General features: G+C 35.1%; 1 protein-coding gene across 1 annotated transcript; it reads left to right on the forward strand.

Annotated features, from left to right (window-relative positions):
• The first annotated feature begins 511 nt into the window (after positions 1–511).
• Positions 512–25611, forward strand: LOC136821161 (lon protease homolog, mitochondrial-like). The gene is made up of 16 exons (XM_067077392.1): positions 512–685; positions 1155–1202; positions 1512–1746; positions 2038–2126; positions 6372–6488; positions 7133–7385; positions 7737–7869; positions 12649–12791; positions 19016–19236; positions 19739–19938; positions 20157–20743; positions 21134–21299; positions 21849–21994; positions 23228–23425; positions 24230–24268; positions 24737–25611. The coding sequence occupies exons 1-16, from the start codon at positions 567–569 to the stop codon at positions 24881–24883; spliced, it is 2841 nt and encodes a 946-aa protein (XP_066933493.1). The 5' UTR covers positions 512–566; the 3' UTR covers positions 24884–25611.
• Positions 25612–27718: the final 2107 nt, after the last annotated feature.

The following is a 27718-nucleotide window of genomic DNA, read 5'->3' on the forward strand; positions in this document are numbered from 1 at the left end:
CGATTTTTATCAAAAGATACTGGGAACGCCACAAGGAAGTTTCTTTCTTTGAAACTAATTTTCTCGAAATCTAAAAATTTTTAAAAAAGCATTCCTATTTTATTTGAAATAAGAAAGATAGACTTAAATTTTGATGGGTCATTTATTAAATTCGATTCATTAGATCAAAAGTTGTGCTCAATTGAATAAAAGAGTTACTTTCAGAAAGTTACTTAAGCATTAAATTTTTAGATTTCGAGAAAATTAGTTTTAAAGAGAAACTTTTTTGTCGCGCACCTGGTATATCTTCTCATGTCCATTGAATCAAAGAGTGATACTTTTTCGGCACACAATGGGAAGTTCTATCAGGGCACTGATGATCCAATCATAATTTTTTGAAAATCTGTTTTCCAATGTTCCATTTTTCTTCATTTTTCCATCCTTCCAATTCCATCCAATTTAGACTATTACGAGGAGTGTTTTATATTGTCTCTGCGTAATTCTAAATGATTTCTCTTTTCTTTTTAGACTAAAAAATCTCACTAAAAAAACAACACAATCTAAAATAGAAATATAACATACATGAAATGTTACGAACTGCATTGCTCAACCCATATAAACTTTCTAAGACTTTAATACAAAATACACGATTGGCATCCAAAACATCACCATGGAAGATATCGCAGACGCACCTTAATATACACAGGTAAGTGTAATTAGATATTTGCAGCCTTTATTGTATTGAACATTCTTATCGCTGTGGGGAAGGGGGTTCCATCCAGTTCCCTCTCAGGTATAACTAGAGTGTCAAGCGCATCCAATCAGATTTTAGTGACTGTTTCGATGAAATAATTCGTTCCAAACAAATAGAAAAAGTTTGCTATTGGGATCATAACGTAAATGTTATAATATTTACCTTTGATAACAAAATATTTTGGTTGCTTTGTGAATACGAAAATTTTTCGGCATAAAGGCGAGCATGTTTTTAACGAGTTTTTTTTGCAACTAATACACATATTGCTATTAGCTAGCTTAGAACCTTGGATATCTCAAATACTGTTTTGGGCATTGCCCTTTTTAAATATCATGCTTTCCTCCAAATGGGATGCGAATAGTTAAATTCACATTATAATTGATTGAACGAATTGAAGTATCTTTTTCAAACTTTCTTTTAGTTCAGCAATATCACTACACCCCCGATCAAGAAAAGGTGGAGGCGCTGGGTAAGAGAGCATTTTGTTTGAATTACCAGGAACGTGACTCGATTAAGTCTTTTTTTAAACATCAAGAAAAAAATCCAATTTTAATTGTAATGGAAAATCTACGTCCTTGGTCCTTTAATTCTTGAAAATCTTTTTGAGGATAAACAAAAGTTATTTTTCATTGCAGAAAGTTGCAGAAAGCACATTGTCATAACCACTGACCTTTATTAAACTATATATAAAGCTCAGCCGGCATAACCTTTTTAAGACCTTCTATCAATGATTTACCCTATAGTAACCAAATGTGGTGTTTTTCTTTTTTGCTCTCAGTGATGAATCATCGGGTGGTTCAAGTAGCGGGAATAACCAAGACGATGGCAATGGCTCTGATGGCGGAAACAAAAACTATCCACCGCCCCCGCCAATGTTTGCAACATCAAAACATCCAGAAACATCTTCATTTAACGCACTGGCACAAATTAATGTTCCGGAAAACTATCCTACTGTTCCGGTCATCCCCTTATATAGAAATCCGGTCTTTCCAAAGTTTGTGAAACTGGTAGAGGTATAGAGTTTTAACTTTTTTGCTACTAATTTCAATAATTTCAAAGAGTAAAATTTCTATTGAAACATCTAATACATAATAGCTAGGGAGTCTACAAAGTAATAATAAGTGACGCTCTTTAAGGTACGGCTCTTTTTAGAGTGCGGTGCTCGTTTGAGTCGGCGCTGAATAGAGGAAATAAATAAGGTGAAATGCGACAAAAAATTTGGTTCATAATTAAAAAGAAAAATCTTTACTCTTGATTCAGTAAAGAATTAGTGATGTGAACTTATCATTGTTGTTTCTTTTCAGATTTCCAACCAATGGTTGATGGATTTATTACGGAAAAACCAAAAGCTTGCACAACCATACGCTGGTGCTTTTCTTAGAAAAGATGAAAGGTATATAGCTTTCTTCTTATACAATCTTGTTGGTATGGCATTGTTTCAACGTTCATTTAACGTTATGGATGTATACATTGAAACGATGTTGTGTGTCAACTGGGAATTGAATTTTTGGACTTCTATAAATTGACCGTTACCGTTGACCATTAGAGAGTTCCCGCAGTTAAAACGGCACTCGTGAAAACGAGCGAAATAGGATTTACAATCATGGACAAAACATTTCAGACAAAGGGGATTTCCCGGCGAAATTAACTAAATAAACACCACAAATGATTTTTAAGCGCCTTAAACTACATTTGGAAAGTAGAGTTTTAACTCTGAGTTTTAACATGAGACTTAAGACTTAAGACTTAAAACCTCAATTTTGCTCGAATAAGGCTTGGAATAATATAGCCTAGAAGCCACCGAACCCCTCTATAATCGAAATATGTAATGAAAGGAAGTGGAAGTGCTAAAATAGCAATTCTCGCCGAACTTTAAATTCTGAAAAACGTTGAAATACACTAAAATGTCAATATATTTCGACCATAATTGTAGGTGTGAAAAAAAATATCAGCGTTCCTGCTGTGTCTCATTTTGTTTTCGGAATTATATTCATGAAAGAAGTGTAAGTGTCAAAATATCTCTCGAAAAATCGTTTAAAATGTGTTCTACTTTATTTGTTCTCATGAAATTAAGTAACCGGCATTACCGTTCAAAAAAAATCTTGTATCCTTTTTTCTCACCATAAAACGTGTATTTCTTGTCCTACTCTGTTTTTAATTTGCTTCACAAGCACCTATCATCTATAAGGTTTTTCATAAGGTTTGTGAATTTTCGATACAATACTTAGCTTTCACTAAAACATGGAAAATATTGAGAAAAACAGTATGTGTAAAGGTCGGCCACTGCTCAAAAGACCTTTAGTAAAGTGATGAAACATAAACAGGGTGAAACGTAGATATCGACTCCATTAGAGATTATAACTGTTTTTCCAATAAGTGAAAATCTGTGATTTCACCCACGTATGCAGGGGGGGGGTCCATGTACAATACAGCGGCATGTATCAGTACTTTGTAGCAAATTTCGATTTTAAACACCCCCCACCCCTATAGTACAAAATGTACAAAATACTAGCCAGCAAACTCCCAAAAACACCCCAACACCCCCTATATTTTACAATATACTATCCAGTACTATCCAGCAAACTCACAAATACACCCTGACACCCCCTGTATAATACAATATACTATCAAGCAAACTGCCAAATATACCCCAACACACCCTTACATAGTACAATATACTATCCAGAAAACTAACAAATATACCCTTACACCTCTTCATAAAATAAAAATTTTAAGCCAAAAAACTTTGGGGCAAGTTTTTAATTCTTCCCATAAAAAAAATTTCAAAAAATTTTCTCGAAAATTGACAAAAACAATTGAGAATTTTGAAAGATTTCCGGCGAAAATCTAAAATAAATTACAATTTGATTTGATTTTGGCTTTTTAGTACACAAATACTAAGCAGAAAATCCGAAATTTGACCCTGACACCCCTGTATAGTACATGTATACTAAACAGCAAATCAGAAATTTGACCCTGATACCCCATGTATAGTGCACAAGTACTAAACAGCAAAATTTTTTTGAAAACACCTACCCACCCCATGATGCATGCCGCTTTTTTGTACATGGACCCTCCCCTGACGTATGTTCTCCAAGCATTTCTCACACAATTCTACTTATAAATATCAGCTTTTTATACGTATCTAGCAAATTCTACAATAATTACTAAAATATTAAAATTCTCATATGAACAAAATAAAACAAAAGATACTTACAGTACATTAAAAAAAGCGATAAAAGACAATTAACTATGTACAATAAATGAATTAATTAAATAAAAGTATTCTCTTGATATTTACAAATAAACTGATGCACAGCGGCATCATCTTTTCGACACTTGAAAAACACTCAACACTCAAAACGTTCTCGCTCAGTTCTTATACCCACCCTACTACTCGATCTGTTTTTTTTCTTTGGTCCTCTCAATTCGCTTAAATCTAGTCATTCCAGGTTCAGCAGGGTCCAGTATTGTTTCCAGTATTGTTTCCTAAATTGTTCCAAATTTTTGACATTTTTGAGCTTTACACTCTTTTTTTTATAAGAACCAAATTAAGTTTTGCTGAGGCTCGGCTGTTCTTATTTTTTGGCACTTTGAGTCTTAAATTGTTCTTATCCTGTTCTTCTTTATTGGATGTAACTGAGGTATTTTAGGCTTTTACCCAATTTTTACTACTTTGACCTCTAAATAGCTTGGAATTGAGTAGTTTCAGACTCAGCATTGTTCTTAAAATATTTTAAAATAAAAGGCGCGAGAAATAGGCCTATTTTAGCGCACTTGGCCGCGCGAAAATTAAAGGGTGCGTGAATTAGTAAGCGTTCTGATCGTGTAGAAATCTCATCTTAGGGCTCTTTTAATAAAATGGGACTCGATTCATGATAAATATGCCTCTGGGATGTAAAATTCAGCTTAAATGGACACTTAAATGAGTAAAACTCCTAATTTCACGGGTTTTTCGCCCTCTTTAACTATAATCATCGTCAAAAAACACGGGAAAAAAAATGAAAAATTATGTTAGGTAACTTTGAGCGTGTTCTTGTGAAATAAAAATTATTTAAGGTAACTTTGAGCGTGTTAAATGCTGTATTCTTTGAGTTTTAAACCGTCTAATGAAATAAAGATGTTGTTTTTGTAATTGTACTTATGATTTTTTCTAGTAAGTTTGCCGTGTCACTTGAAGCTCTTTTTGATTATTTTTTTAAAGTCTCCAAAAAGCCAACTTCTAATCTTGAAATCGATTTTCCTAATTCCCTTTAATCCCGTGGGCCATTAATGTGAGTATCGAATACACTTTATTTTATAAGAATATCCAAAATTTTCGAAGCCTTTGGATGTTCTTAACTGTTTGAGTTGTAAGCCTAAAAAGTTTCTTAACATTTTCTTATTTTTCACTGCTATTTTTATCCCCCTTTCCTAAGAAATCAGGTGTTTTGTAGTCCGCAAAGCCTTAAAATGTTCTTAAATCGTTCTTAGTTTTTTGGCCATTCAAGGTTCTTATGTATTTTGTTCTTATAAAAAACGTGTATCTCAATGAGCCCCCGAAATTTCATGTTGAGATTTCAAAACGCCATTTCTCAAATTTAACGGGTCCATTAATCAATGCTAGGAAATTAGTTTTATAATTTTTCCACGACGACATATGGAGCTGATGGCATAGCAGAATAATAATTTAATTTCATAAGTTTTGTGCTCGCGCAGCGCAGCAAATTTTTATTCCGTCAGCAGCCGAAATACCCAGCTTTAGCGACGAAACCCAGCGTTAGCGAACGAAACCCAGCTCTAGCGAAGGAAACCCAGCTCTAGCGACCAAAACACAGCCTCTGTCATTAAATCAGTTATCAACAGTTTTGTAGTGTGAAACCTCCTGCATAATTTATTTGTTGTTCGTATTTCATTAGGAAAATTACATACCTTATGTTTTTTATTGATCGATTAGAGCAACTTTTCTAAATACAAGATCTTTCCCCTGAATATTGTACGGGTTGAAATCATACTCATTGACTTTCCTTCGCTCAAGATTTTGAGAAAAAAACAAATGACTTATATCAAAAGTATTAGAGGTTTGCTTAGAACCTCCATAACATATTTGTGTCACAAACTTTTGCCTTTAATATGGTGCAATATATAAAACAATAAAGTATTAAATCTATTTTCTCCATGCTATAGTTTTTCTTTATAAGGAGATTTAGGAGATTTGACTGGGATTTTCAAAATTACCAAAAAAACATCAAATTTCGAAATTCTAAATTCAAAACCTTTTTCAGGTGTGGGGGTTGGAATTTTTTAAGAATTTAGTTGGTGGTGTCCCAAGCAGGTGGGGGTTGGGATTGTAGCTAATTTCTGGTGGGGGTTATATATATAGGTGGGGGTGACTTTATTCAAGTTGGGGATGGATGCCCACTAGGTCTGATCCTGATTAAGAATATGTATACCGTAAGAATATTTTAGGACGATTTTCCCTAAAAAGTTAAGAATATCCATCATGAAATGAAAAAAAACATTCTTACAAAAAAGGGTGTACATCTGGTGATAGATTTTATTTTTAATCCGGCGTTTGTGTGAAAATCAAGCGGGTTACGCGTTTCGGGATGCTTTGAAAATGAATGGTTGTCGACTCTCCTTCTTATCACTTTTTTAGTGACAGTGACGTGATCAAGAGTTTGGATGAGATCTACCACACGGGAACGTTTGTTCAAATCACGGAGATGCATGATACGGGAGACAAAATACGCATGATCATCAACGGACATCGAAGGTAGGTCTCAAATCGTCCACTCTTCTAAAATGTTTTATCGATTACTATTTTTTTCATAAAAACATACAGAAATTCAAAAAAACTGGCTCGGTGATGCTAAGATCAAGAATTTGACATGGCTGAAAAATGCTTGAAGGATGCTTTTATCCTAAGCAAACTTATGCAGGGAAACCCCGAAAACCCGTAAAATCCCCGCCAAAAACAGCCTAAATAGGAAAGTGTTTGAGTCTACATTTTCCTATTTAGGCTGTTTTTGGCGGGGATTTTACGGTAGCATATGCTTAAATTTTTGCCATATCGGAGCCTATATATGCATTCAAGTGTAATGCTCATAAAAAACATGTAATAAGACTAGAAAATTACTTCAAAATTTATTAAGATTAAAACATAAAAACAGGACTCAAGTTGCAGACAAAAAAATACAACAAATATCAAGGTGCATCTCGTCCTCGTTTCCTCATTTTTGACTATGAAATATTATTCACTTTCTTTACTTGCTTTACTATCCACTGAATTGCACCACTGCAAATTATTTTTAAAAAATTCTTCTTTTTAAAAAGCGGATACGCCTCAACTAAGAAAATTACGCAACGTTAGATATTGTTTTTATTTAAGGTCCAAAAACACTGATTTATCTTGTTTAGGATTTCCGTCACCGGTGTAGCCTCAATTGAAAACGAAAGTGAAAGTGATCCCGCTGAAGACTTATTCGACAAAAGTGAATTTGTCACCACAAGTGAAAAAGATGAGGGTTTCGTTGAAGAAGAGATATGTAAAAAGCATGAAAATGAGGCTGAAATGAATGGAAGTGAGGCTGTTTCAGAAGAGAAACCTATTTTGATGGTTAACGTGGAAAATGTCGTCGATGAGAAGTATCAGCAAGATCAAGAATTGAAAGTAAAAACGTCTTTTCTTTTTCAGGAAGAATTTTTTCCATAAATTAACAATGAAGTCTTTAGCTCTCTCTATTTTAAATTACATAAATTACAATAACAAGATTTTTTTTTTCGCTAAGTAGTTTTTAGAATAAAAAGAAATTGGAAAAAAAATCTGTATTTCGCGGGAGATGATTTTCACCTTTAAAGTCTTTTCAGATCAATTTTTCTCCATTATGCGATGCGTCTTAAAAGATTTCTGAAGCCGCTAACATTAGTTTCTTGTAAAGATCTAGGATTCAGTCCAGTTCAAAAAGTTTACAAGCGTTTAGGAAAAAGTTTATTACCAGATCGGAAATCAATCTTTTTTTAGGCTGCCTCAGCTGAAGTCATCAAAACCATCCGCGATATCATTGCTATGAACCCCTTGTATAAAGAAAGTTTATCACAGTTGATCGAGGCGGGGAAAAGAGTTGTTGATAACCCAACACATCTCGCAGATTTTGGTGAGTTTTCTTCTTTGTTATTAGATATCCCGCGGCCGCCCGCGCTAAAGCTCTAAAGAAGCGGCCCAAATTCCGCTGCAAAGTCCTTGATGCGGTCTTACAAAATTCTGTAATTTAAACCTTCCAGGTAATGAAAATGTTCTCGATCTTCAGAGCAAATTTCAATTTCCGACCCATTTTAATATTTTAAAGTTCCTTCCCCTACATTGATTGTCTCAAATTTCTCTCTTTCTATCCGCCACGATGTCATTGTGACAAATGTTCATTCAATTTTGAATCTGTTCATTGGGGGGTTCCATTGATACCCTGGTAGAAAAAAGCCAATAAAAATATTCCCGCTTCCAATAGTTGAGGCGTAATATAATGTCCTGTTTGGCGGCTTTATTCATAGCGAAAAAATAAATAGCGTTTATTACGCCTGTAATGCAAGGTAAAATTGTGGTTAGTTGACGACCAAAAATCTTTTGTGGTGGTGTAAGCACTTGCATTCTAAAGATGGTGGAAGCGACTAGCATCACAATTTGGTTTAACCCGAACAAATAGAGATATATTTGAGTTGTTAAAATGATATTTTCAATATTCTCGGCGACTGTTTCATTAACCTGTTTGTACTTGCGTAGTAAAATGATCGACCTAACGTATAAAACGTCAGTCAAAACAACTATAACGATATTTAATGTTATTGTATACTTGGATCCGTACCCAATGTAGTAAGTCAAGTTAAAATAACCTGACATGAAGACTTGAAGAGATGTTACAAATACATACCACACCATACTGATTTTAAAGCGTAAGGGGGTGAATTTTAGTTCGTACTCTTCCATATAACGCACTTTGAAGTAGCGATCCAACGCCGTCACTGCGAACATGTAGATAGAAAAATATATTGAAAATAATCCTGTGACATGTAGAAGTTTGGCAGCATTGCACGACAAGAGTTGTTGTTTACTAAACCCAAAACGAATGATGTTGTTCAGGCTGCTTATGATATCCACTACCGAGAAATACATCAATAAGCGTACTGATTGGTTGCGGAGCTGTCCGCTCGCTTTGATGGACTGAATGACCGCAGAGTTGACTAAAATACCGACCACGCCCGTAAATATCAGTATTGATTGAAACCATTCTGGACGGAGCACGTCTTTGATCGAGTTGAGCAGCTTACCGCATGTTGCGTTTGTTGAGTTGTGGTGAATAGTGAAATTTAAAGATGAATTCCCCACTGTGGCGGGATACATATCGTGCTTTTGTCAGATCAATCAAATGATGTTTTTGTTGTTGTGTCTTTGTCTTGATGCTTTGAGCTCTGTAAGATTAAGTGGAGAAAAAAGTTGTCCCTCTTCCCTTTTTAAAACGATTGAAGTGCATTGTTTTCCCACCTTTGTCTTACGGTCTTTATTGTTCTTCTTCTTTTATCTACCTCTTCCATTTTCTACTTTCAAGTGATGTTTTCTTTTGCTACCAAAACTTTTCTTTCATTCTCTACACCCTCGCCAAGAATGAAATTAAAACTTCAATTATTTTATACCTTTTTCACAAAAAAGGGAATATTTTTTTTTCATTTTGCAACGTTTTTTATATAAAGCACTAAATTACTTGAAATGTGTATTAGTTATCGCATAGTGCAGAGTGGAATATGAGATTTATTTTTCGAGATCTTTAATTTTTGCTCTTCATTTTCACGAGCCTTAAGGCGAGAAATCCTTATTGCATTTCTATCGTATAGAGTGCAAAACTTTTTTTTGTTTTTCATCCTTAAAGGTTTTATTTTTACATAAGTGTTCCCGTTTCATATCAGACACATGTTTCATATCAGGACAATAGAGAGATTGTTATATTGTGCTGATATAAGCAAAAAATGTCTTTTTTTTCCTCTTGCTGACCAATATTGCTCCACATCCGTATCAATTCAATATCAAAAAGTTTGCAAATTAAGATTGATGAGTAAGCAAACGATATCATAATTGGTAGAAAAAGGAACAGGAACTAAATATTCACGTCACTGAAACTTGTGGAGATGCAGGGCAACAAAAATAAAAAAAAACATTCGAATAAGTTTTTTCGAAAGTCTCTTACATTGTTTACACAGGAGAAAGTATCTGTCCACTGCTGATAGCATCTAAGCCAAAGTTTTGCTGCTTTAGTCGTGTTTGGTTTTGGTTTGTTTTGATTTTTCTATGACATTCCAAGAAACATTCGAATATACGTTCTACGGCTTTTCAAACGCGTTCGATTTTGAAAATCTCGGCTTCGATCTACCATTTTGAATTTTTCGCTTGTATTCGCACCGTTTTCGCTTATTATCCGCACCGTTTTCCTTCAATATTTGCACTGTTTTAGGACTTATTTGCACTGCTTTTAGTAAGTTTTCAGTTAGTCGACACGCATTTTGTGTAGCTATTCAAAAATGGTTAAAATTTAGCAAAATCAAAAATATCAACGAAAATACCGACAAAAAGCAAGAAAATCAACCATTTGAAGAAGCTAAACAAAACCAAACATACACTCTCACTTCCTGCTCAGAATGACGATGACCAAACCGTCTAAAATGCCGAAACTGCCACCGCATGGTACACTACGAGTGCACACAATTACCGCTTTACCAGCTGCAAATTTTTGCCAAAACTTAAAACGAACAATATCTATGTCAGAATTGCGTGCGGATAACACGTTCTCTAATAACTAAGAAACACAAGGATAATTTCAAATCAGCAGTGAGAGAACACCAACAAGAAAATAAGAATGAAAAAAGAGACATCGAATCAAGAAAACGAAACATTATTATACATGGAATGGTAGAATTAGAGGTAGATACGAAAGAGGAACAACATGAACAAGACAAAATAGATATTGCATGTATACTAAGGCGGTGGTTACACGTAGCCGGGGTGAAATAAGAAAAAAATTACAATATATAAATTGCTTAAAATACGTAGAGCTAGGAAATTCAAAAGTTTTTTTTGCAATTTTTTTGCTGAATTTTACATGTATACACAATTTTTTTTTCACCCCGGGCTGAAAAATGTGCGTCTGTTTTTATTTTATTTTGCAATCCTGCAAATTGTTTCGTGCAAAAGTGCTCGCGTAATTAATTGATATTTTAGCCCAGAGATACCAGAAAACAAGGGACTGTCAAACTCTTACCTCAAACGTAGACGATGATATCTTTGCCTTGCAATGTTTCTTGAAAGAACAGCCTCCATCTACAATCTCTCAAACTCTCGTTTTTGGGCCAACAGTTTTACAATTAAAACTGAATGAATTTGCATTAGCAGAAGGCTAAGCAATAATATTGTGGTGATACTAGAAATTAACATCAATAAGCTTTTTCTATCAAGATAGAGGAGCCACATCTTTCCTGCTCGAGTGTGGGAGACGAAAGATGTTTTTCATACGCTACTCGATGTTGTGTTTCTGATAAAAATCTAAAAGTTATGCATTATTAGGTTTTCACGCCGGGGTGAAAATAAGTTAAAATTTTCACCCCGGATTGTAAAAAAGGGTTTTGACTCCGCCTTTCGCCGACGTGTATCCCAAAATGATTTTCACCCCGGGGTGAATTATTTTTCCATTTCACCCGGCTACGTGTAACCACCGCCTTAGTAACATTAGCGTCCAAGATATCAAACCGTCCCACCATCGCATTGGACAAAACACAAAAGGGCTACAATGGCGTCTAATCAAGTTGATCTTAAAAAGTATGGAGGAAAAAGAACGGATAAATCAAAATCTGCATAAGCTGAAACGATTCAACGAAATTGGCCTTAGCATTACAGACGACTTCACCATCAACGAAAGAAAAATTATTAAATATATGTGCCAAAAGGCGAAGAAAATTAATTTAGAAAATGGTGATTTCGTTTGGCATGTAAGAGGAAGCCCTAGGACAAAGACCAAAACAACGTCTTCTCTGTTCATATCTTCTGATATGACGGCTGGACGACAGATGAAGATTAGACAATATTTTATAAATCTAAAATTATTTCGTAGAGGTCGATAGACCTGTGAAATAAAATTCTATGAATGAATAATTAAAAGAATAACACGTTTATGCATTCCTTCTAAGCCAATCGGATTGCTCATATTTTTTGCACCATACGATAATTAATAGGAAGTTAGCACTTTTGATTTAAAGAGTCGAGGGGCATCTGGTTATTTTTCTTTGAGCCATCTGCCATCTGTCCATAGTGTTTTTCCCATAAATGTGAATTATTACTTGATTCAGTCGAGAAATGATGTAGAGTGTAGTGTATCTCTTTTAATGAGAGCCAATTAACTTTTTGTTGACGTGCGGTTGTTCTATATGCTTTGAGCGTCACATCTCAACTCGTTCTTATTTTAGGTTTATTAACCAAATTCTAACTGAAATCCAGAAATTTGTGATCATTTTCTGGCGATTAATGAGCCTCGTTGTTCTTATAAAATTGTTCTTATAAAAAAGGAATGTAAGAAGGTTGGATAAGAATATGATATAAAGTAGACTTACATTTTCAGAATATAAAAGTCTTAAAAACATGATGTTGTTTTTGTAAATTTTTCATAAAACGGATAGAAATTCAGATGATAATAAGAGCGTGCCAAGTAATAAATAGGTCGAAAAGTAAACAAACGAAAATTGAATTTTAATTTAAACAGTTCCAGTGGGAACGAAGTCAAAAACTTCATTTAAATCTTTTAGCTTAAGTGTAGAACGCCCTTCAAATATTTCGGCTTTCTACTGTTAGCCGCCTTCTATCATTAATGAAAAGAGCCTCGAACGCTAATCTTTTTTTACTTTAGGTGCTGCATTAACCAGCGCTGACGCAGCGCAATTACAAGAGGTTCTGGAAGAAATCGAAATCCCTAAACGTTTAATGCTGACACTTGAATTACTGAAGAAAGAACTGGCGATTATTATGCTACAACAGAGATTGGGAAAAGAGGTATTTATTTAAAGATTGATTTACAGTCTACCGCCTATAAATGAAACCCTAACGTGCTTATATAGTAAAACCCACAGATCTATAAAGTCTGAAGGGCTAGATAGGCAACTTTAAGCTTTCTCCAGCAAAAAAAAGTGAAGCAAAAATTACACTTTTTAAATTTCGTGTCGATTGATAGGATAGCATTTTAATTGTTTTCGGATCGTGAGATCAAAAAAAGTAGGCGGCAAACGCTATTTCGCATCTCTCAAACCAGTGAAATTGCTTGTTCGCGTGATTTCTTTGGTAGGAAATCCTACCAAAACTTGCTTCACTTTTCGATGAAGGCCGCGGATCTAGCCCTTCGGGCTATGGTAAAACTTCCAATTAGAGGACACTCTAAAAAGCGGACACCTCTAATGTTTTTCCGGGCCAGTTCCTAGTCAAATCCTTATAAAAAAGTTTCGGAAAGGCGGGACACTCCAATTAGCGGACCGCTTCTTTTGCATGAAACGGTCAAAAACCTACCTTTTCCCTCCAATTAGCGGACAAACTGAATCATGTCCCTATTATGCCATTAAATACAAGAAGAGAGTGTCTCATTCAATAAGAATTCGTACAATAATAAACTGCAAATTACTTTTTCAAGACTCAGTGAGGTGAATTTTTCAGTTCCTTTTGAAAACCTTTTCATACCTTATGAAGACAAAAGATAAAGTAGAAAATATGTCCTTTTCTTCAAAATGTGATATCGACAGCTTATCTTCCAAGAATAAAGATAGAGAGTTAACCATCCCTTTGAACAGCAAAAAGTTTAAAGAGACAATCTTATATAAAGTGAAAAGCACTACACGTTTTTTTTTATTAGAACACTTAAAATTTGGCTGGGCCTGGATGTGCCTATTTTTTTAGCAATTTTCAGCCTAAAATGTTCTTAAATGCGTTCTTAATTTTTCAGACTACTCTATATCGACAATATCATGCAAAATAAAGAACACTTAAAATTGGTACAATTTGGTTAATATTTGACTCTCGATTTTAGAAAATCCATGCCTAAGTTGGGTTAAAACTGATTGAAAAGAGGAAAAAATTGTAGTTTCTTGTCATTTTTTTTCCAAACTGAGGCTGGGCATGTTCTTAGGATGTTCTTAATTTTTCGACGAATTTCAGCCTCAATGTTCTTATAAACTGGGTTCTAATAAAAAAAAAGTGTATCAGCGACAATTTTATATAAAGTGAAAAGCACTATCAGCACACTCATGGGATTTAAAATTTGTTAAAAAGAGAGTTGTTGCATTAAACAGACTGTACCTTTATAATCATAAAGGTTGGCGAGTCCAGTCAAACACAGATTTGATCTGCAGCGTCACGCTTCACCTTGCCTCGATAGCTAACTCAAATTCGAACCAATCATTGCTAAACAAAGAGTGTTTTATTCCCAAACGAATTCCAATTAGAGAAAAGCTTTGTTTCGAATGGGATAAAAAAAGCTGAGTGATTATCCATTCATGCAAACTGTGTGTGATCTAAAATAAACTAACTGCTTACAAACAAGACTTCATCATTCCTGACAAACACCGTAAACAAGCCAAGATTGGTCACTCTCGCTGGAAGTAAATTTTGTCTTCTATATTGCAAACACTGTAGTGTCATAGTTTGGAATCCAAAAAGCTAAATTCTTCCTTCTCCAAATCCTTCAGGTCAACCCATACCTGTGCAAAAGGCAACGTAGGCTGCACCAGGCAGGCATAACAATTACATAAGAAATCAAACCTTTTGCTCTTTCCTTATCTCACCCATATTTAAGTGTATACCTTTTGATAAGATTCTTCTTACTTTCCTTTTTATCGCAAACTTTCCTTTTTGCTGCGAACTTTTTTCTTATTGCCATGAACAATTCATGCATTAGCGAGCACCTCACTAAAAACCGGGATTTTCATCTCGTTTCTTAGTGAGTTCCACTTTGACGATTTTCAAAAAATTGAAGCCTTTCAAGTGCTTTGACGCCAATTCGATTTTATTGCTACTGCAGGAGCTTTGAAAGTTAAAAGTGACGTCAAAAAATCGAAAACCGTCGGGCTCAAAACATTCGAAAAAGTCGCGCAAAGTGGAATAGACGTTAAGTGCGTAGAAAAAACGCGGGTGACGTCTAGTATAGGCATGAACTTTTTACTTTTTGCCACGAATCTTTTCCTTTGTGCCGCGAACTTTTTTTTTTTTGCCATGAACTTTTTGCTTTTTGACACGAACTTTTTACTTTTTGACGTGGCAGTTGTGGGTCACCGTAATTTTCTTACGATTCAAAAAAAAAAAAAGAATGCTTTGTTTGAATGATCTTTTGATGTGCTTTTTTGCGACTCTGTATCTCAAGAAATTATGTAAGATCAAAATATTAGGTTTGCGACAGTTGTAATTCTTTACATGGTTATTTAGTCAACTCTCGCTCTAATTCAAAAACTCTATAATTCAAACTTTTTGGACCTACCTCGTAGGTCCTTTAAGTTAATCGACGTTCGTTCGTTCGTTCGTTCGCTCGTTCGCTCGGTCGTTCGTTCGTTCGTTCGTTCGTTCGTTCGTTCGTTCGTTCGTTCGTTCGTTCGTTCGTTCGTTCGTTCGTTCGTTCGTTCGTTCGTTCGTTCGTTCGTTTCGTTCGTTCGTCGTTCGTTCGTTCGTTCGTTCGTTCGTTCGTTCGTTCGTTCGTTCGTTCGTTCGTTCGTTCGTTCGTTCGTTCGTTCGTTCGTTCGTTCGTTCGTTCGTTCGTTCGTTCGTTCGTTCGTTCGTTCGTTCGTCTGTTACCAGTTTTTCTTGGGATTGGCTCGTTAGTTCTTTCTGATTTTTTGCACAGTGATGCAAAATGGTGATTCCCAAAAAATGACGGACCCCGATTATCGAAAAAAAAAATTCTGGCTGAAATGCGGCAACATATTCCGGAAAAATCTGTTTTTTGGCATTTTCTCGAGATTTCAACATTAGTTTTTTTCTGATTTTTTGCACAAAGATGTGTATTTATCATGAATTTATGAATATATTCCCTTTTTGCCTACTTTCGTATATGAATTTAAAAAGAGCAATAGAAGATACATAATACTAGAAAATAAAAAATAGACTCTCGAAAAACTCTTCGGTAATTTTTAGGCTGGTTTTAATTGTGGTTTTTACTTTTATGAAAGGGTAAAAAACTAAGTGAGACTTTATGTGCCACCGTAAGCTTGAAGATATGAGAACTTTACAGTTTCAATCAATTTGTGATTCTGCACTGTCATTCTATGAAAGAACTTCACGGTGGCAAAAAAGAAGGTATTAATAAATAATAGAACATAAATCAAGATAACATATGTGACATAAAAAAGAAAAAGCTTTCATACATCCGAGTTGTTGTTCAACTTTCTCTTTGCAATCATCATAAGGTGTAACGGATGACGGAGACGTTTCCCAACACTTCTTGCACCTTTATCATGTTCTTGAGTTATATAACTTATACAACCTATGATGTGATAAAAGGGCTTTGATGTAAAAGGGATGAAATGCTGATAGTTTTATTCAAATAAGGTTCAAAATGGAGTTCGATAACTTTCTGAATATCACCGAACTTTTCAATCACACAACAAATTCAACAACAACAATAACAACAGAAGACCATTGTCAATCACTCATTGAAGATATCAGAATAATGGCATACCGTGTAACTTGGTTTCAAGGCTTATTATTATCTTTTGGTGTGCTCGGTGTATTCTCAAACTGCCTGGTTATTAGAGCTATCATCGTTCTAGGCCAGAATCAAAATCAATCGATTCGACTTCTGATGTTTCTGTCGTTGGTGGATATAATGAGTGCGTTCAATAACATTCTCCGATTTATTTTCGCCAATTATTCACACCTTATTACATGTCATATTGCACGCTTTCTACATTTCATCGGTGTCCTTTCAATTTATAGCTCTATCTACATGTTCAGCCTTACAGCTCTTGATCGCTACTTCAAAGTTCATTATCTGGAAGAATACGACCAAGTATTTACACCAACTCGTTTTCGCATCTCTTTGGCTTGTTATGTCATTTTAACACTTTTCCAGACAACTGTAGCTACTTATTTTAGCTTCACTTACTACATTGGATACGGGTCTTCTTACAACACACTTCTGAACGTTGTTATTTGGTTACTGACTACAATTTTATACATAAAGTCAACATATCAACTTCGAAGATATAAAAGAGTGAACGAAACATTGGCAGAGAACATTCAAAATATTATAAAAATCACTCAGATCTATCTTTACTTGTTTATCATATATCCTGTTTATATGATATGTACTGCATTTTTGCTCCGGTTGAAGATCATATCTCAACAAGAAGAAATTATCACAAAACAGGTCGCAACTTTAGTTCCGTGCGTTGCGGGCTCCATAAATGCCATCTATTTCTTTCTCATAAACAAGGAAGCACAGAACGATATCAAATTAAACTTAAGATACTTAAGAGTCACCTACTTTCAAAATTTTAGAATCGGTGCATATTAATGAGCAGAGATTTATGGAAGCGATTTTGTGGATTAGTAATTTTCCAATCATAAAAAAATGGCCCATTCACATTAAATCATTCAATACGTGATTTATGCCAGGTTTATTTACTGCTGCGCAACTCCATCGAAACAGATGGCCGGATCGAAGATTCTGCAATTTCAGAGATTCTAAGTTTGCCAATATGTAATATATAATATCATAACATTTCTCGATTTCGAATACCTATATAGGGGGAAACGTTAAGTTACACGCTTGTCATTTGTAAAAGAACTGCATATAAACATCATACATGGTTCCATACATCTACATAGAATTTAGCCATCGTCTTGCAATGTCATGCTTCCAAAAACACTTGCATTTGATCAATGGTTTTACAATATGGCATCTAAAATGAACTTAGTACTCCTGTTTGTCTTTTCAACAAGCACAAAACCGCTATCTAATTCCCGTTCTATCAAAAATTATAGTCTCCGCTGCAAATTTTATTGAGACAGACTTTAGTAACTTTTTTCAGTGCTCAAAAAGTACACCACCCCATAAAATATGTAGTTTTATAAGACAAAATACTCCTCAAAATTTTTTTGTATTTAAGAATGGTTGGAATAAGTTTACTTGGTTTAAGTGACTTTTAAAGCATTCATATTTTTTTTTCAGATTTGACAAAAGGATTTATTTAAATCATGTCGACAATTTCCCATGATAATTTTGGATGTTTTTTTGGAAGTCCTTTAATTTAACCTTTGTTCCTTTGTTCGCCCGTTCGTTCGTTCGTTCTTCTGTTGCCAGCTTTTCTCGGGATTGGCCTATTAGTTTTTTCTGATTTTTTGCATTGAGATAGAGAGCAAGGGTCTCTAAAAAGTTGCTGAATCAGTTTTTTAGGAAATTTTTTTTGGCCGTAGAAATTCCCTTTTATCATTTTTATAGGGAAAATGAGCATTTCTCGCGATTGCCTCGTTATTTTTTTGTGATTTTTTACACAATGATGTAAAATGGTAATGTTTGAAATCTGATGGATTTTGGAAATGATAATTTTTTGGGCAAATTTTGTCCTCGGGGCTCCTTAGCTCTAAAACATCGGAAAGCCAACGTGAAACAAGTTGTAGCATGTTTTCAAGCTAATGCATCTACGCATCTCTATGATGCTATTATCTTCTTTTTTTCGTTTGAACATTTTCATTTTCATTCAGCATGTTTCCGACTACCTATATCAGGTAGGTCCATTCAGCATGTTGCTTGTTTTAATTCGAACTAAAACATTGGACAGCTGGAAAGTGATGTAAAATACTCTCTATAATCCGATAAAAAATCTTAATCCCTTGAAGATCGACTTAGAGAGAAAGGTAGGTAACTGAATTTTAAGTTAATCTTTCAGGAGGTACTTGCTTCTCTAAAACAAGACGAAGAGTCGAGGAAAATCTACCTGCGATGTTAAAACACAAGCCCAGTATTTAGACGATACTATCGGCAGTTGAGGGATAATAAACACAGGAAAACAAATATTTCACGGTGGTTTACAGAAAAGAAAAAGTGGTGGCAGAGTTTGGAACAAACCATAAACACCTCCGCCTCTGTTTATTCCGCCCCTGCTTATTCCGCCCCGGACTAAACTGCCTTTTCAAATTTATCCCGCCTCCTTAACTATTTTCTTTTTAGTGATCTTGTGTAGAATATAGAATCGTCTGGACGTCCTTCCCTCGCTTTTGACGGGTATATTTTCTTTTGTTAGGTGGAGGAGAAAGTGAACAAAATGCAGCGAAAGTATCTCCTTCAAGAACAATTGAAAATCATCAAAAAAGAACTAGGTCTTGAGAAAGAGGACAAAGATACGGTCATCGAAAAGTTCCGCTCACGTCTTGAACCGCTCACTGTGCCGGAGAAAGTTAACGAAGTAATTGAAGAAGAAATTAATAAATTGTCTTTCCTTGATAACCATTCATCAGAGTTCAGGTACTATGCTCAAATTTTTCTTCCAATTCCAGTCTTCTTAAGGGGCTCAAAATTTCACCCTACGACAGATTTTTGTATCAGTCATGTGTTAAATGGGGCATATCCGCTCGTATTGAAATTCAGCAGAATTCAACTTATGTATTACTGTTCCGGGCTTATTCGTTGTAGATTTTCCGTTTGTGTAACAGGAAACTGCTTTGGCCACTATTCTTACCGGATTAAGGAAATATTGCTGAATCATGTTTAAAAAGTGGCAATGGATAACATTCACCTAAATTCTCGTATACTTGATATTTTTTTAAACCACTGCAGTTCCATCAACATAAGAGAAATGATGCTATTTTTATGGCCTTGTCCAAGTCTTTTGGAGGGGACGAAGGGTACCTCTAAGACAAGATTTTGGAGGTGTGAAAGAGGTACCCTTCCTGCTCTCACACGACATGGTTCCTTTTATCTTGAAGCTTGCAATGTAACTATTTGCTTTCATATCCTTTTTTTGTAGCGTTACGAGAAATTATTTGGATTGGTTGACTAGTCTACCTTGGGGATTGAATAGTGAAGATTTGTTAGATTTGAAACGAGCTCGGGAAATCTTAGACGAAGATCATTACGGTTTGGATGATATCAAGAATCGCGTCTTGGAATTCATTGCTGTTGGAATGCTCAGCAAAAATATTCGTGGCAAAATCTTATGTTTCACAGGTCAACATTTTTCTCACTTTTTTCTTACTCCCCTTTTTCGCTGTGGTTCTCAAAATTCGCCCTTTTTCGAGGAAGTTTAAGAAGTTAAATGTCGAGAAAAAATTATCCCCCAATTCCTCATTCTCTTAGTGACTTGAATCAACCGACAGCCAAAATTGTGTAATATATTTTTTTCTTCCAATGAGTCAATCCACTCATTTTGTATTTTTGGCTTATAGGACCACCGGGCGTTGGTAAAACAAGTATTGGGAAATCAATCGCCCGATCTTTGAATCGGGAATATTTCCGATTTTCGGTTGGTGGGATGACGGATGTTGCGGAAATCAAAGGACATCGGAGAACTTATGTGGGTGCCATGCCCGGTAAAATCATCCAATGTTTGAAAAAGACAAAAACAGAAAATCCACTCATCTTAATTGACGAGGTGGATAAGATTGGGCGTGGCCATCAGGGTGATCCTTCATCAGCTTTACTGGAACTTCTAGATCCGGAACAGAACGTTAACTTCTTGGACCACTATCTGGACGTACCAGTTGATTTATCAAAAGTCTTGTTCATTTGTACGGCTAATACTCAGGAAACAATCCCCGGACCTCTTCGTGACCGGATGGAAATGATCAACGTGTCTGGCTATGTAGAGGATGAAAAAATAGGAATCGCCAAACAATATTTGATACCTCAAGCACAACAAAATGCCGGTATGGATGATCAAATGATTGATTTGTCTGAAGATTCAGTTTTGAATTTGATCAAAATGTATTGTCGTGAGAGCGGAGTCCGGAACTTGCAGAAACATATAGAGAAGGTATTAAATTTATGTTTGATATTCTCTGATTCCTCAACTTTAACTAGTATTTCTGCGTTTGACGTTTTAAATCATCGGGCCGACCTACTGCTCCTATATGTCTGTATGTCGGTTTATCTGTTACCAAAAATGAGATTTTGTTGAGTCATGAAGACTTATCATTTTCCTCGCTTTTTTTGGATTCCTAATGTAACGGTATCATCTACCTTATTGTATACGAGTCTTTACGATTAGTTGCAAACCTGACTGGCGATTCAACAAAGTGTCTTATTGGTAGGGCGTTATATCAAGCAAGAATAGAAATAAATTTTTTATCCGATACTTGGAGTTTCGTGCCGTTTCAGTCAATCTTTACGTTTATGTAAACTTGTCAGTTTTTTTTTCATTTAGATCTTTCGTAAAGGTGCGTTGAAATATGTGATGAACGAAAACGAAAAAGTGTTTGTCACTCCCGACAATTTGAAAGATTTTGTTGGTAACCCAGTCTTTAATGCAGAGAAAATGTATGACAATACACCTCCTGGCGTCAGTGTTGGCTTAGCATGGACTTCAATGGGTATGTCAACAAGATTTTATTTTGAAATCCTCCAGAGTAAGGTCGTTCAGCATTATTTATAGGAAAGTAGAATATAAAAGCTGAAAACTGCTGTAGACCTTCTCTTTATGATGCTGATTGATACATCAAGAAAAAATCCTTAAAATCCCACCGTTGAAATATCCCTCTTTTGGGAAACGGCATATACTTATGCTAAAGTTTTGACAAAAATATCAGCTTTTAATTATTTTTATGAAAAACAGCCTGTATTTCTGAGACACGTTTACGCTTATAAGATAGAGATGAATGTAGCAGTAAAATATTTATATTTTCCTTTTCAAGGATTTTTATTTCGTTCGTAGACAAAGACAGTAAAATTTTAAACGTGATGGTGAAAATGCCTTCGAGACTTCATTAACCCACAAGTGATGATGACATTGCAATGAAAAGCCTCTTTTTTTTGCACCGGGGAAAAAAATCACAAAAGGTTTCAAGTGGTAGCATATTTTGAAATCAAAAAAGAAAAATTTGCTTTTACCAAAATCCCTTCTACCTTTTCCATGCATACAGGAGGATCCACTCTGTTCATTGAGACTGCAATTGTTGCAAAATCTCAAGAGAATAAAGATGATGGATCACGTGGTCGCTTGGAAACCACAGGACAACTTGGTGACGTCATGAAAGAAAGTTGTCGTATTGCTTACACGTTCTCTAAGGTAACACCCATTGAGTTTAAAGCCCGAAGGGCTAGAGGTCAATCTCTAACCTTTCTCAGGCAAGAAAAATTGAAGCCTTAAAATATGCGCCGTATTTTTGATGACGGATTGAATCTAGCAATTCCTTTGTTTTCGAGTGATATACCGGGTGACCCACGAAAAAGTTCGGACCTTTCTCGGCGTCTTGAGGCCGAACAAATGTCCCAAAGTGCTCGGAATTTTGGTATTTAAAAAGTAGATATCCTAACTTAAAATTTGAGCTATCACTTTTTAAATTTGACCAACTAGTTCTCTACTTATGACCTTTTAAACTCAAAATTCACTTTTCGGAAAGTGTAAAAAACACGTAACAAAGAGGTATTAAATTAATGCAATCAATTAGAAAATCTCTTATAAATTGACTCATTTAACGAGTTTTATGACATTAATAATTATTAAAAACACTTTTGAAAGTAGTTTTTGTTTAAAACAAGACTAGTTTTTATCAAAATTGGCACTTTCAAGGAATTTTCTCAAAAACTGTATATCAAAAACGTCTAAAAATACCTAATTTGATACCCCTTTTTTACCTTTTTTTTACACTTTCCGAAAAGTGAATTTTGAGTTTAAAAGCTCATAACTAGGGAACTTGTGCGTCAAATTTAAAAACTAATGGCTCGGAGTTTAAGTTAGGATATCTACTTTCTAAATAATAAAACTCCAAGCACTTTGGGACATTTGTTCGGCCTCAAGACGCCGAGAAACGTCCGAACTTTTTCGTGGGTCACCCGGTATTTTTCAAAATTAAGCGGTAAATTTTAGTTTCAATCTGTCATTTGTGTAAAAACCAGGCGGGTCGCTCAAGGCCGCGCAATTTTGGTAGGATTTGTTGGCTTCAAATCCTACCAAAGAGATTGACTTCTAGCCCTTCGGGCTTATACTTCATTGGTAACACCCTCCCCCATTTTTCATTTTTTCTGTTGGCTCTCTACATTACAAATAATCATGTGTTAACTTTTCTTTTCTTTTCTCATTTTAAATCTTCGTGAACTTCTTCATATATGTCCAGAAGGACATTTCCCAGGGATGGGAAATCTGACCTAACAAAGAGCCTGAATTCAGAGTTTGGACAGATTTAAAAAATAGACATTATAGAGATGGAAAATAAACTGTATTATAATGTGGAAGAAAAAGAATCTATTCATGGTCAGTTCCGAAACTTTAAGTTTGAAAAAATCCTTTGTTTTTTTTCAGTCCTTTCTCCTTCAACAAGATTGTTCGAACGATTTTTTCGACAACAATTCGGTCCATTTACACGTCCCTGAAGGTGCGACGCCAAAAGATGGTCCTTCAGCAGGGTCTACCATTATCACAGCTTTTCTTTCATTGGCTATGAATCAACCAATCAAGCAACATCTAGCTATGACTGGAGAAGTGTCACTTACTGGAAAGGTATTATTATCTGGCGTTTCTTTCTTTCTTGCGCTAAGGTTATAATATTTTCCACTAAATACGGAAAGATGATTTTTGCCTCGTGCCTTTAAAACCCAAAATCATGCCTTTAACTCTTAATATATGAAATTATGAAAGTATTAATAAATGGAGTTATTCGAATTCCCTCTACATTCAAAATTTCGTTTAATCGAAGTAAGGTTGTTTTCTCCTGGAATTATATACTCAAAAAAGGCTTACCGCCTTCTGTGGTTCGAAGTTTGTTATGTTCCAGGTTTGGTCGAAAAATAACAAAATGTTTTGAATTTGCTGAGCAAAAAGTCCTAATTTCATCATTGATGAAAAAACAACCCCCAAGGTTGATTTCAAATTTTGGCCTTCCCCTTGAAACCTCGATTAACTGGGAGTGTACTGTAGTGTAGGATGCGAATGAGTAAAGGAAAAAAGAGGAATGTATATCAGAAAAATTAATTGGACTTTTTCCTTAAGGCTTGGGGACACGAGAAATTTTTTTCGTGTTGGTGCAATGCAACATGCTCCATCCCACCGACACAACAAAAAAGTGCGTGTCTCGTGGTTTCTTTTTTTGTTTTATGGGACAAAAAGTGAGTGAAATACCCAAAAGACACGCTGACTTTGTCCCTGGGAAAATGGAGCAAAATTGATTCGAATCAATCAATTCTATGCATTTTCTCAAAACGCTATATTTTCTGACTGATTAAAGTTTCAATTTTTCTTCTTATTGCTATCTAACTTCATCACAGTCCATTCAACATCTAGCTTGTTGCTTTTCTTTATTCGCAGATTTTGCCTGTGGGTGGCATAAAAGAAAAGTTAATTGCTGTAAGTGATGTTTTCGTTGTTTTTTTTACTTATTATTTCAAAAATAACTTTTCCGCCTATTCTATTTCGGAATTAGGATAAAGTGGGAAGAGTGAAAAGAATCTTGAAACTTAGTGGGTGTAGAAGAACGAGGATGTCTTGCCTGAATCTTGGAGGCTAATAATACAGAAGAATAATGGGAAAGTTTAAAAATATCTTCGCAGAGATTCATCAATCAGAGGGTAGAGAGTTGAAAGTCCCGGGTTAAGAATTCATTACCGGAGATACGCTTATTAGGTACCCGAGAATAATCACCTTTCTATTAGGTTTCTAAAAAGATGTTTCTGATGCCGCCTGATAACCAACCTTGTTCCCTGCGTACTATCTGCTTTTTTATGCTTACTTATAGCGCTAGATTATTTTCTGACGTAAATAAAGCCTGGGATATACGGGGACGTGGTTGCCTGATATCTTATTCTTTTACTTTAGGCTCGTCGCTCAGGAATGAAGACGGTTTTGTTACCCGAAGGAAATCGAAAAGATTACAACGATTTGCAAGATTTCATCAAGAATGGTTTGGATGTTCGTTTCATGAATGATTATAATGATGTCTTTAGAGAGGCTTTTCAATCGTGAGAATTTTTTACTCTCTCAGAACAATAATTGTTTCGGGAAGTGGAGAGAAGACATTAAAACCATGTTCGCACGACCATGTTGGGTTCGATCCAAAACAAAATGGAGTCCATTCAGGTCCATTGGTTAGAAGTGACGTAAAGCTTGAATTTAACCAATAGAATGGATTCATTTCGTTTCGGAGCGTGTGAACGTGGTCTAATTTTGGTAGTCAAAACCGATATTTGCCGCCATGCCAAAATAAACTGTATCTAGAAAACGGCTGATGTGAAACATTCCAATTAATATGATGTTTATCATTTTATGATATCATACAGTATAAGTTCTGGCCTCGAAGAGGTTCATCATGCCCGACTGAGCTTGTTGAGTAAATTGTACCATAAAAACGATCAAGTTCGAGCAATCAGCAACAACTCAATTTCCTCGTTTCGATCTAATTTATAGAAGAGGGTACAATAGCAGAAATCTTGGTTTTATTTTTGCAGCTATAGTAAACTAACATCTTGTCAGCTATTTTGATCTCCCTTCGTCTAGCGATTCGTGTAGATAAATTGGACTCTTTGATCACCTCTTTTATATTTTAATAAAGTCTGTCACGGGTCTTAAGCTTTTAAGATTTTCTACTGGTGCTGCTTTTTAAACAATAAGATATATTTAGTTGAGATATTTTAGAATATTTGATATTATTTTTATTACTTCTAGATTCTTTTTATAATACCTCTTTAGTAATGAAATAAACTCTAGAAAAAAGGAAGAAAAAAAATCATTTTCTGATATCTAATCGTTTTATTCTTTCTCAGGCGAGATAAAACTCAATTGCTCTACGGTAAGGCCTTCAAAAGAATGGTCGGTCGGTATAATAAAAAAAGGTCAAATTCTAGTGACGTTTTTGAAGCAGTAGATTTTTTTTCTCCTCTTTACTTTATCAAATATACAGTACACGAAATTTTTTTTTCTCCTCTTTACTTTATCAAATATACAGTACATGAAATTTTTCTAAGCATCGCGTTTATAAGCATATCTAGAATATGGCAAATTAATTTAAGCATATGCTAGCATTATCTTGAGCCTACGAAAAATGTATTTTCCTGATTTTGGCTACTTTTGGCTGGGATTTTACGAATTTTCGGGATTTCCCTAAAATTTTGCTTGGAAGATAAGCATTTTTTTCAGCCTCTTTAAGCCGTCGATCTAAACATCTCAGAGCCTGTTTTCAAATTTTTGTATGCTTACTAGTATATAAAAAAAAATCGTATTATTTTTTTCGATTTTGGAAAAGCCGGGGTCGTCGGGCGTCGGACGGTCGTCCCTCCGACCTATTACCTCCGTTATATTTACATCTCCACAAAGTTAAAGAAACGTAAGACCCATTCATCCTAGACAACATTCGATTGTAGTAACATGTAAACAAACATGGCGGATTTGATCGTGTGGTTTTCAGATTTGTTTTTAAAAAGTTTTCAGTGTCAGTGTGCCACCTACTGCAGTCTTTTCCCTGTCAAAGTCGTCGGTTTGCTTGGGCTAATTTATGGGTTGGTCTAAAAAGCAGGGTAGCCAATGGGGTAGCCAATTGGGCTAGGTTATGGGGTACCTCTTTTTGCCTAAACTTTTGAAATCTGAAACCTATTTTCATGTGGAAATAACTATACGACATCTTGTTAATAATTCCATGTAATAAAATTTAAGATTACTTTCGAACTTCAGCCACAATAGCCTTTTTTCCAAAGGTACTGAACTTTGTTACTTCTCAAGAGACCTGGCGCCATTTTGTCTTCCTTCTTGGCTTTGTTTGAAAATTTACAGACCCGAATAAAAAATATATACAAAACAGGTTTTAATATTTAATATTTAGATTTTATTTATATTTTTAATTGTTATTTCCGTGAAGCTGTAATTCGATGATAATAGCTTTGGAATCGCCTTTGGGCCATATGATCTCTAATCTTGTCATACCTTATAACAATCCTTTGTTATTGAATCTATTGTTTAATTTATATCATGTTTAGATGTTTCAAACAATCAATTCCTTTCAAAATTTTTTAATATGGCAGCTTATAATAGGTACAAAAAGTCTTTTGAAATAGCTCTATTATAATGAAGCTCTATTTCTTACTCCTTGTGCATTAACACGTGGTAATTTATATCTTTGTTTATCTTTGTCATCATACATGATCAATCTAAGTATCAATCAGATTCGTGCTCCCTGGTCAGTAAAATGTGGTTCTATGTATTCATTTTCGGTATTTCTATTCTGGTCTGTAAAATATTTAGGTACCCCACAACCTAGCCCAATTGGCTACCCCAATTGGCTACCCTGCTTTTTAGACCAACCCCTAATTTATTCAATCTTAACCTTTTTAGGGTTTTATTTTATTTAATGATTTCATGTTCCTAGCTAGTCTTTGTTCTCAAGTGACCATCCTACCGTAAAGTTGACATCCCTCGCCTCGTCTAATTCCGACACCCTTCTTTAGAGACAAGAATAATATGAGAGCTTGAATCACTGATTGGAAAAGGGGCCTCTGACCATTGAGCAAAGAAAAACTGTTTTGACCTTTCTATCAATACAATGTCAGCTGATAAAAAGGGTGTTGGAATTTAGATAGATAGAGGAGGGATGATTAGACCAAGTTTAGTTATATGGTACTGTATGTACAAAGACAAGCGAATTCTGAAAACAAAACTTTTTTTCTAGTTCCATAATATGGATAAACGGAAATTTTCTATCGCTTTGAAACGTTTTCTGCCTGGTTTTGCTGCAATTTTATGAATCTTATATACAGAAAGAGAAATTGCCAGTGTTGAACAGAATTGTCGACAATCAAACCATGTCCATAT

Source organism: Clytia hemisphaerica, unplaced genomic scaffold, assembly GCF_902728285.1.
Source record: "Clytia hemisphaerica strain Z4C2 unplaced genomic scaffold, Clytia hemisphaerica genome assembly, whole genome shotgun sequence".
Classification (NCBI taxonomy): domain Eukaryota; kingdom Metazoa; phylum Cnidaria; class Hydrozoa; order Leptothecata; family Clytiidae; genus Clytia; species Clytia hemisphaerica.